This window comes from Varroa jacobsoni, unplaced genomic scaffold (genome assembly GCF_002532875.2).
Source record: "Varroa jacobsoni isolate VJ856 unplaced genomic scaffold, vjacob_1.0 scaffold_1163, whole genome shotgun sequence".
NCBI lineage: Eukaryota > Metazoa > Arthropoda > Arachnida > Mesostigmata > Varroidae > Varroa > Varroa jacobsoni.
In genome coordinates, this window is record NW_019214065.1 from 113,035 (window position 1) to 124,852 (window position 11,818).

Below are 11,818 nucleotides of genomic sequence, written 5' to 3' on the forward strand. Positions count from 1 at the left end.
GAACAACGGAATCAGTCTTACAGGACCCTAGGACATACGTCTGGGAACGCCGAATAAACTTGTAGTCAAGCTGTAGTTTTTGTCAGCCTAGATTTAGCGCGAGTGACACTCGTTTCTATTAGAACAGGCCAATGAAATAAAAGCAAAATACTGCAGGGTTAAATAGGCCAACGCACTTGCAACGAAATAATAGTTGGTGTGCGCATAGTTACTGTTCGAAACAAGATAGAAAACAGTCAACCTCAATAAATCAACAAACAAAGCTGCGCGTAATAAAGCTCGTGGGTCATTTTAGTCCTAAACTTGATACTATAGTACATGGATAATTTACTACGCTATTAGATTTACGTGTGTCTCTTTGTTCGTAAAACGAAAAGGAATTTTTCAATGTAGTCCGACAGAAGTGATTTCTCTGAGTCACTAGAGTTTCATTCTACGAAGATCTGCGCGGAAGACGGGACCTATTAGCCAAGGACTTTTTCTCCTACATAGAAGTGTTTGCTTTTTCCCAGAGGACGTAGTGTTGATTTAGTTGACCATAAAGCGATAGCAGCAATTTCCTCAGCATTTTCCATATTTGAAAACAACGCCACAAACGTTTACGCACACCGACAGACGGCCATCAGCATCGTCCACATCGATATATTATTAGTGTAAACAGTGTGTTACGCTAAACAACGTGTTATATATAAAAAAAAAAAATAAAAAAAAAAAAAAAAAAAAGCTATGTTTAAACTAAATTGTCGTAGAAGTTCTTAGATTATGGCCATTGAAAGATTATTGACTGCCATCCGACGTTATCTCGATAGAAAAAATAGTTAGCCTTTTACCTTTATACAAGTACGGCCGTTACCATAAGTTCAGTTTACTCATGTAAAAATGAGGTGTCAATCGAACGTTTGAAGCAACTTTTTTGAACTTGAAGCAAAAATGGTTTGAAATTTTCTCTTAAAGCGCCGAAGGGTTAAAAATATATATCTAAAGATTTATTATTAAAAACAATAAAAAAATCCTTAAGCTGTTCACGTTCCACCTAGATAACAATACGTTAACTAAAACCCATCAAATGATAACTAAATATGTGCTATCTTTTCATTTAATTTAATTTAATATGTGTCACCACTGATTATAAAGAAAAGATAAAACCTGAGAACAGAGTTTCCATCTTATAAATTGTGTGTAAGTATTTCCTATAAAAAAAAAAAAAAAAAAAAAAGGTTTAAAAAGTCTTGGCGATGTTTTTAGAACAAAACCAATAAGTTAGCCGACCGCAAGATCTATTTAGAGGAAGCTGAAGGCCGACCCAATTCGCGTACGTGCCTTAAAGGTCCGGCTGACAACCAATATTATTCATATATGTTGAGTAACCAGAATCAATCAAGGAATACTACTGAAGTTCCGTATTATATTGTGGAAATGTACCAAAGGTCAGTATATTACAAAAGAGACAAATACAACCAGCTGAAAGCCCTAACAAACATAAAAGATGAGGCTGATGACCTAATTTCAAAAGAGTAACGAATTAGGTGGGACGGGGCAAAAAACAGTGGGTAATAGCAAATTGTTATGATCATGAGCTTTTGACTTATGGATTTCGTTAGTCTATATAAACGAATAGGACTGGATGAATTAATCAGCGGAAAAGGGGCACAGAGCAAAGCCTAGGTTTATTCGTTAAAAACTAATACAACAACGGTTTCGAGCTGAATATTCTGCTAGCTAAATACTGAATGCATAAAAGTGTAGACCTAAACAATAAACTGCTGTTACAATTCCGTTTTGTCCAATGGAAACCGAATACCGATCTCTTCCACGGGCTTGGCTCTTTCGAGAGATTTAGACGCAAAATGAAATTGAGCTGCCATCGGTACTGGATATAACTGTTTCGGTTATTAGTAAGGTATTGGGTAAGGGTATTCGAAGTATTTCAAGAGAAACGATCGTACTTTAGTCTAGTAATAATTGAGCTGGCAAACCACACTCACAGTTACTCGCAAGCATTGACCGATCTCAGCTGTCACCAATAACGGGGATTCTTACGGTGGACACTTCAGTATAGTAGATATGGCGGATAGCTCAGTTTTGCTTACCTATGTTTGCCTATCGTGTGTTGCCATTGTTCTGTTCTAAAGGACCGTGAGTATATTTTTCGACCTTGACCATCCGTATTGGAAATATTTTTTTATTTAGTCTACCCATCCTTAAGGCTAGTCTAAGACCAAATTGCACCTTAAAGTATAAAATTTTGTTACCGTTTGAAATATTAAATGTTCAAGCCAACCCAGTCACCTCTCTATGCGGTAGACAGTAGTGCCGGAACGTATATGACGAAACATAAACTTATTCTTGGAAAAATTTTATAATTTGGATTAATAAAATGGACCTCTGACTTGCTCGAACTTGAGCATGTCTCTCATTTTTTAAACGCTATCGACTACATATGGCTTGTAAGGTTTTTTGCGGCCTCATGAAAACAGTTTCTTATGACCTTACGCTGAGTCTCGTGCAATTCGGCTAAGGACCAATCCCTCGACTTTGACGTGTACTTTACAGAACAAACAGCATACCTGAAACTCGTCGAATCTTTGCCTGCGTTTCCTCTCAGGCCAAACACTCTATCACACGTTGGAAAGTTTATCAAGGATCTCGCGTATACGAATACCTTCAGTATTTACAAGCTTAACTATTAGGTTTTTTGTTGTTCTTAATTACCCCCAGTGCAATAGGAGGAACGCGAAGAATGTAGAACGTACACAAATTCATAATGAAAAACTTTTGCAACCTCGTGTTTTGGTGTGCGAGTGCGAAATGGTTCAAGCTGAAGTTTGTCAATATAAATGTATTCTCTAATTTGATTAAATTGAGAATTCGTTTTAAAGGAACGATACTGAAATCATCCGAACGACTTCGACTCGCACAGCATGGTCAAGGACACACCGTGCAATAAATCCAAAGGTTAAACGATATTCGCTTGAAATGTTGAAAGTAGGAGGTAAGTACTAAACATTTTTTGATGGATCATCATATTTAGTGAAAAAGCATTACGCCGACGAAGATCTAAGCCATGCACATGAGGTTTGTATACGTGACGACGGGTTACATGGCAGTGCGTGACACGGAAGTCCTACAAAGGAGCGGCCTATTTCGGCTCTAGCAATCATCACAATGTGGGAGGGGTAATCAGTCCAATGTGTTGATAGCAGAGCCGTAATGGTACCGCTTCGCCACACAACGACGTGCAGCCTGTGGCGTATGACTGAACCACCGCAAAGGAACAATGCCTGTCAAGCGTATCTTCCACGTGCCTAACCGATGTCAGAAATCTAGAACAAGCACCATTACGAAGGGACGGGGAAGCATGCAGACTGTCGAATAAAGAAGTCGTTCTCTTCATCCTAAGGTAACGTGGCCATGTTGGTGGAACATGTCATCGCTATCCGATTATTTTACCACCTACGATGGCAAGCCACACCCGGGATAATATTATGTAAGCATATACAGTAGCGTAAATGTGCGATATATAGAATTGCTGAGTAGCCATCTAGTGTAACATCAAATAAAGAATTTAGCCAGTAGCAACACGTACTGCCAATGTAAAACTAGACTAAGGGTTGCAATGCACGTGTGAGGGCCGTCTTATTGGTAAAAGTAAACAAAACCTGATAATTATGATGAACTAGAAATCTCAGGTGGCTCGTATCTGCAGATAGACTTGATTTTATGTGTAGTTCTCTTACAGTATGCGTTGACCCGTGAGTCACACTCAGGGCTATCCGGCGTGCGGCCATACTGAGCTAATCTCAGAAACTTAATTAATTTTGATATCGTTGTTAGTTTTATTCAACTTGCGTATAGTAAGAGCGCTTCTTCTTTTACTAAGAAAATACTAATAAAGGCTACTGAAGAATATGCACATTTGTACTTCATCAAAGTCTACGACTTTATATTACAGAGGAAGTTGCCCAACATCCAACTCCGTGTCAACTATCATTTATGGGCGAACTGGTCACAAGATCTGCGTACAGAGTAAGTGTTATGCACAGGCATGTGGAAAACTGATTTCAGAGATTATAATTCGACCCTTAGCTGAATGAAATTGTCCTACATTATTTTCGTATGGGTGCATGCATATGTACATCGTCAAATCTGGCCCATGCTGCCTGCATCCGAGGCATACCAGACGCTAGATAACTGCTAAATGCATTTAAAAAATTACCTATTATTCAGCAAATATCAGTTGAATAGTCTAAAATATAGCTCTGAGGTATACAACACACTTTCGAGTAACATATGGTCATTTACATGGGCAATGCCTGCACTATGTTTGTTTATCAGATATGCAAATTGAGGCAACGACACACAAATTGTTAGCAGAATTAACAATCTATCACCATACTGATATTTAATTTTCACGCGACACGCGCCATCTTCGTTATACGAGAAGTGACAAACGCTAGAGATATCCGTTAGAAACGATACGTGAATGCGCGTTATACACATGCGCACACATAACTCTATGATTACAGCTTGCATGTATGATCCTTGCGGATAAAAAAACAACACACGTCCCCAAAAAACTCACCGCCGGTTCGCTCGGGCTCGAAGAAGTGAAATGTTTCCCATATTTCTTGGAAGAAATAAGAGAGCTGATATACGTCTAATATTACGAAAGTTATTTTCGACGGGTATCAGCGTCGCCGACCACGAAATTCAAGCAAGGCTTTGAATGCACTAGACGATGGATAAATGCTGCTATTGTTACGGAGTGGCTATCGTGTCTCCTGAGCGAAAGTTAGGATCAACCTACGAATAAGATCGCATACGACAACCTCAGCAATTTAATCGTCACTTGGAAATCAGTATTGCGCAATGTATAGTAAACAGTAGTAGTTAAGCGAACAATAAGTAGTGATAATATGCTACGAAGCTAACGATGCAGTACAAAACAAAAAAAAAATTCCCACTTTTTCATTGTTTTTAAAAATGTACGCGTTTTCACATCTAGAATGCGTACAGTTGACAGCCTGAAATGTTCGGGCGAAAATAATCCTCTACGGCTATCCGATACTCTAGCAGGAACTCTTGCTTTGAGCATTCTTGAGCCTTCGGTTACCTCGAATCTTTGGCTTTTGTAACGGCAGGAAAAACACTGGTGAGAAAATGGCAGCTTGGTCCGGACGGCAAGGTCGACGAATAGGTTCCGGCGACGCGTCAGTTTTATGCGGGCCTAAATTAGCAGGTACTAACTACAGTAGCTGCTTCGACGGCAAATCAAGTACGTATGATCAAGTACGCTAGATCGGCCTTTGTATATATAACATGAGGTTCTCCCCTGAAACGACTATGTCATCATAAGTGATACAAAGGTGTCATGCAATACAGCTTCCTAGTATATTTACATAAACTGTATCACAGTTGATACATATTTTTCCATAATAATTTTCAATATAATTTCATGGTTAGCCAGGTTAAAAGGATGACCTTGTTTGTCCTGAAAAGCGTTTACGGGTATTTAGGAACCCTTGCACAAATCCTTGCGGATGAGGATCTTAACGACACTAACAGGTGCTATTCTAGTTAATGTGTACTAACTATTATAAATGTAGGTTGTACTTATACTAATATATATATATTTTTTTATTAATTATAGAGGTATGATATGATCCAGTATTTTATAATAAACATAATGTCACGTTAGTCACAAATAACGTTATCTTTTGCAAACGTAATACAAAACGTAAATAACACATTCCAGCCATAAACATTTAGCAGAATTGTATCTCATGTGACTGGCTTATTGCAGTATATATTTTCCACACCCTACACAAACTCGCTAACTACATTTCTAAGTTTTTCTTTTTGGCTCGATAAAACGACACACACAATGAGACGATTTCGATAAACGTTCAACTAAGCAAGCGTCATTTGTAGAAGCGATACGTTAAAAAAAATCCGCCAAAACAACAATATGGAGCGTATTGTGTGTGGTTGCATTTTCCTATATGATGACGATATGGTATAACACAACGAATAAGTGTTGACTTTCCTTCTATAGACACTCTAAAGGCGGTGACACAATGCTTGATACAAGTTCACATAGAGTGATAGGCTTAATCGATAATTTTCCACGTCATTCAAATGCTGGCCGATAAAATCATACGCCCACATCAACCCGTTATTAAACTATGAGACCGGCTTTGCCTAGTTAACCTTTCAACGCACACGGAAAACCTGAAAAGGCCAAATCGCAAAAAGAAAGCTAACACTATTAGCACAAGGAAAAGCTACGCTGTGCAGAGATAAAATGGTCTTATCAACCCCATAATAGCCGCCCAACTTCAATACGTCACGAAGATTATAGAGTAAAAAACTGAAGTATAATGTAAATTTCATGCGATGGACTATGACAAACCTTCAATTTCAATTGACAGTGACTGTTCATCTTATATTACTTGTCTTGACGCAGCGGATTGTCGCGATGAAGTCAGCGACAGGCTTCAACTAATACGGATGGATTTCACTGACTGTTGTCGGCAAAACGAGGCAGGAGTCAACGTTCCTAAGCTAAGTTTGTCTAACCGTACGTATCTGATTCGTAAGGCCAACGCGATTCGACAAGAGCAACAGGTAACGCGCTGTAGTCTATTTTCCTATCTAAGCACACAGTAGTCTAATACTTTCACCTTTGGTAAGGCTTCAGCCAGCAACCCCTGACTTTTTCCAGCTAAAGTCAAAAAATATTATACAGTCCGTTAGATCGCTACGTCGTTAAATGCTATAGCTCTAATACAATATTATAGAAAGCTCCTATCCATTTAATTAACAACAGTAAAATATAATAAATAGCTGAACGTTTGTACGTGGATAATGAATTATCCTTTAGGAAACAGGTTACCAAAACGCTATTGCAGCTTGATCGTGAATTTTCAACTTAACTTATCTCGGTGACATTTCAAGATACATTTATCTATCGTTTTTAGAATGTTTTAGCAACGAAAATCCTCATAATATACTATTCATGTGATCAGCTGCGTAAAGCACATTTTTGTGCGTATGAACGAGAGCTTCGAAAGCAGGTTGAGTTAACGGAGGCTCAGTCGCAGGTGCTGCAATCGAGATTAACTGCACTAAGGGATGCGAACCTTCAGATTAGGACGCGAACCTACATTGAACAGGTTGGATTTTTAAGGTGCCGAAAGAAATGCCTTCAAACGTTTTCTGTATGGATGATAGAGGTGCAAAGATATTTGTAACTTGGAGTAGAAGAGGAGCGGGCCAGTTACCGCATCTATTTTCAAATCAGTCATAACGCTATTTTTACTGCCATAGAGTAAGGGTCTGCAGGCAAACCAAAACATGGAATTGAAGCAGAAAATGCAGGACTTGACAAACACATTGGCCGAGCAGAGACATCTCTACGAGTCAAACGTGAAGAAGCTTATTCTGATAGACGAACAAAAAGCGACTGAAGAGGCTTTCATAAGAGAAAGAATTAGTGAGATTAATAGTACGTCTCCTATAAGCTAGCTTCTTCTTGAGTACTTTGTTAAAACGCACTTGGAAGTTAGCAGGTGTTTACTCAGTCGGTGTTGCTGGACAAATAGTCGAACTCAATGAGAATGTTCTAGTCTTTTCATGAGTTCCTTCTATGTAAAATGTTTACACCCGTTTTTTGCTACTAGGCGCTGTCTACGCCGTCACTTGAACTGCGCAAACCCATTTTAAATATTACAGAAAGTGAAAGCATATGCCGAACTCAACATGAAGAAAAATGGGTCGCTTTTTGCGAGGCTCTTCAGCTGGGCGTAAAGGAGCGACAACAAGCCATAGATATGGAATTGAAAGATTACCAGAAACGAATATACAAGGAACATGCACGGTAGGCACTGAAACACCATACCGATTAATAGAGTTTATTCATGATAATGCAAATTTTAAGACTGACAGAATTCGCTTTGCGCTGACGTTTATGAGAATTGACGAAGGTTTCTTCGATATGGTTAATTAAGCTTTCTCAGAAGCTGATCTGCAGTTCTTCCTTTTCCATGGGCTCGTCAAGACCATCTAATATTAAAATTTACCATTTGAAGGTGTCGTGAATTAAAACGGATAGAAGAAAGCCAATTCGAGGAGAAGGAACGAACTCGACTCGCGAGTATCCGTAGGCTGAAGCTAACGCGAGGTAAGCTATTTCCTCCGCAGCAGTGTACTATATATGACGCCTAATTCGTGTTCTCTTGCCGATGCAAATGTCAAGGGCGAACCTAGTTCCGATTGAGATAAATAAATGTATATATAGTTTTGTAAATCTGTCATTTGTAAAATAGTCACAGCTCACCCCCAATTTCTTTTCTACATTCAGGATTAATAAACATGACTTCTAAAAAAGAACAATGAAAAAATGCATTTCTTCATTTGCGCATGTGTTGACAAAGAACACTTGTTACTTAAAACAATATTGTACTAAATGTTTCTCTGAAAATTTAAATGGATTGCCGAATTCTAAATGTCGCGTGACTGCAAAAATGGAGCCCGTTACGTATTTTTACCTTCTATAGCTATCCATATATGCTCTTCAAGTTACAACGTAATGTACGTTTTCTTTCCAGAAAGATTGCTCGAAAATCTCAATCTAAAAAGATCAAAAATTACCGCTGATGCCGGAACTGCTCAGGACCGGAAGTTCTGGGAGAAAGTTGTGGACAACTTATCACAAAATCGCCGAGACAGAAGCAGAATCGATACGGAACAACGTGAGCTGTTGGGATTGATCGAAGACTGCGACTAGAAAGACCTATAAGATTTGGAAGGAAAGTTCTTTGCATCATAAGAAAACCTAGGGCGGGTTCAATTTGCAGAATGGCGTAAACTTATGATATGGCGTGCCGAATTATAGTGTCCTCGGTCTGCTTAAAGGAAACCTTGAAATCAAACACTGCCGTAAATATGCGATCATTTTAAAGCCGTCAGATAGGTGATTATAAAATTAATGATTAAGACTCTTCTTTTGCCTCATGCAAGATTGCATAACAAGAGATAAGATACGGATATTGTATGTACCACGGATTTGTAATAACTTGTAGTTTGTTACGTGAGAAAAAGGTGGATTCCAAGCTAAAAGAATAAAGAAGTCTACTCAGTTTGTGATAATACGCCTGTTTCATATGTACTGGGTAACAGCATAATATAATTGGTTATATACAGCCGTTGTCTACAACCATGATTCGCTTAAGTAGGCCACCCTTGAAGTAAGGTTACTAACGATCCTTACGATAGTCTGTGGATGACACCAGCCATGCCGTCTAATCCAAAATCCCAACATCCATTATTTCGTCTATATTAGCGTCTGTACGTTGCTTTGTTATTGTGAAATATGTGAATTATGATAGTTTTTTCGATTTGTTGTCAGTTTTTCCACCGAACCGCCGGTTTTTTTAAACAGAAACTATTTCCCGTTGTGTTTTTGTTTCGCACCTGACAGCCAGGGGCAATACGTCCGATTATGGATTGAAAAAGTTTGAAGTTTCTGAGGACCTCTATAATATAATTACATAGTAAAAATAATGTTGAACAGGTAGCGCATATCGGTACGTCAAGTTTCTGATATTTCACCTGTTTATAGCTGAGTTTGGTCTGATAAACTTAAAAGTTCCTCGAGGCCAATGCAGTTTCCTAACGGTCAGGTAAAATGTTGGTAAAATCAGACCTTATTGTCTAATCAAAGCGTATTTTATGTATGAACTGCAGTAAAACGGAACGCATGTGTACATACACAGAATTATCCTTTTTTTTTTCTTTGTCCCAATTTGCTGCAATTACTTGAGCTCTCCTTCGACAGGCGTAGCGTGTATAGTTGAAAGTCAGCGACAACTGATTTTTCAAAAATACGCTTTTTTTTCCGTGTTATTATATTAAAACACTTTATGTAAATATCACATTTCCTTAGAACAAACGTGAGCGCTAATGTCCCTACGGCAGTAGCTCATTGCGAAAAGGTTTCTATTAACAAGATGGTTCGCATCGAACGAACTAACCCTAATATTCTTGAGTAGCGATTGTGTGCTAATTCCAATGGCCATATACTGTTTTACTCGTTGTACTCAGCCGAATCGATGAGGCAAAGTTACCAATACCACTCCTGTTTATCGTTGCCACAATGATACTAACACAACGTCTGACAATTCCATAAGTGGCCAATATCCGCGGCAGTGCAAAAGGCTCATGCCGGCGGGTTTCCGCTGATACTTTTTCGAATAGGAAATACAGTATGTGCATTTCAATGGCGTATTATGCGGGAAACAGCTGAGGGCCCAATAAGCTATGCGGGAAGCCTTGGCGATCCCGTTATACCGTTATATAAAAGAACACTACGTGTTGCTCATTTGCCGTAATGCGAGTCAACAAATGATAACGGTTGGGGTTTAATGTCAACTAGCTGAACTGCGTTAAGACCAGCCCTACCTGGCTTTCAGGCATACTAAAATATGATAGTACTCGAAAGCTCTCAAATTATAGGTGGATTTCATTCTTCGGATCTGAGTACGGCATTTTTCTATATATTACAATTTCTACAATTTCATTAGCGTGAAAGGTTTAAGTAAGCAAAGCGATGTATACCCGCAGTTGCTCACTGCTTATATATATTTGTTGCATTCATTCACGGATATATAAAAGCTATTTTTTTATATATATCGTCATTAACCAATCAAATAAGGCTACTTAGAAATTTTACAGATTGCCAAGCAGAATTGAAAATACGTGTGCACTCGAACATACACACATGGTGTATTTTGTGAAGAATCTGCCATTCGTTATCTTTTGGCGGTGGCACATCTGATAACACTGTTTTTTAACGCATTTTTAACTACCGTAGAAGTTAAGGCACTGAGGCCAGTATTCGGCCCCCCATAGCTGGCTGCGGTTACTGTTGCAGTGCGGTTCTGCATGATCCGAACACGCAATTTCAGTCATGCCAAGGTCTTAGGCCTATATATAAGACAGTGTAATTTTGTAGTTATGAGGCGTTCGTAATCTCCTGTTCAGCTCTGACTCGCTCTTTGATATAATACCATACGTTCTTTATTGGATTCATATTGGATGAATCTTCAGGCTATGGCAGAGCTCTAATATTATTAGCGATGAGTAGTTTAAGGTCAATGACATAATGGCTTGTCGCGCGTTAATACAAAGATCTCATCTTGGAACAATTCTCGCGCCCTGTGTTCTCATTTTTTTCCGTAATCCTGTTGACAAATGTAGGTCTCCTGCACCTTGAGCGGAAATTACGGATCACACAATTGTCTTTGTTGAGTTTTTGACCTGCAGGCTTACAAAGGATCTATTGCCTAAACACGCTAAACATTATTACCAAATGTATGATTCATTCAAAACGACCTTCTTTAATATTATACTACCTGGCTTAACCTATTGGAAACACGAATATATGTGCAGAGAGTTTAGAGCTAACGATTTTTTGGCTGATCCACCGAAGCTGGAATGACTTATTTCGATACAACGTCAAAAAGCCTTCACACCTCTGGACTCAGTTGAGAAACTGATTTTTTTGTAGCGCAGTTAAATGATCCTGTCTCCCCGTTACGTTGCGTACCGTTTTCGTCTTTTGCTTTAGTTTTTCTTAATGACAAAGACATTATCATTCACCTTCTGGGCTACTTTGTTAACTGCCCACTTCAATATTTCGACCCACTCACTTTTGCTGTCTGAGTCTGACTATCGAATTCTGTTGCTCTTCCGTAAGGTCTTCTGATATCTGAATTGTGCGCATCGACCTGGATGTTAAATGTATACGCTCTCTAGT

General features: G+C 38.8%; 1 protein-coding gene across 4 annotated transcripts; it reads left to right on the forward strand.

Annotated features, from left to right (window-relative positions):
* The first annotated feature begins 1,984 nt into the window (after positions 1 to 1,984).
* Positions 1,985 to 9,150, forward strand: LOC111267258 (uncharacterized). Of its 4 annotated transcripts, XM_086971240.1 has the most exons (11): positions 1,985 to 2,136; positions 2,554 to 2,992; positions 3,401 to 3,487; positions 3,953 to 4,026; positions 5,142 to 5,275; positions 6,467 to 6,627; positions 7,029 to 7,175; positions 7,330 to 7,507; positions 7,735 to 7,879; positions 8,091 to 8,182; positions 8,610 to 9,150. In XM_086971240.1, the coding sequence occupies exons 5-11, from the start codon at positions 5,161 to 5,163 to the stop codon at positions 8,786 to 8,788; spliced, it is 1,017 nt and encodes a 338-aa protein (XP_086827366.1). In that variant the 5' UTR covers positions 1,985 to 2,136; positions 2,554 to 2,992; positions 3,401 to 3,487; positions 3,953 to 4,026; positions 5,142 to 5,160; the 3' UTR covers positions 8,789 to 9,150. The 4 variants fall into 4 exon arrangements, with proteins under 4 accessions (XP_086827366.1, XP_086827368.1, XP_086827365.1 ...); XM_086971239.1 differs by lacking the exons at positions 1,985 to 2,136; positions 2,554 to 2,992 and having other exon boundaries at positions 3,010 to 3,487; XM_086971241.1 differs by lacking the exons at positions 1,985 to 2,136; positions 2,554 to 2,992; positions 3,401 to 3,487 and adding an exon at positions 3,010 to 3,400.
* The last annotated feature ends 2,668 nt before the right edge of the window (positions 9,151 to 11,818 follow it).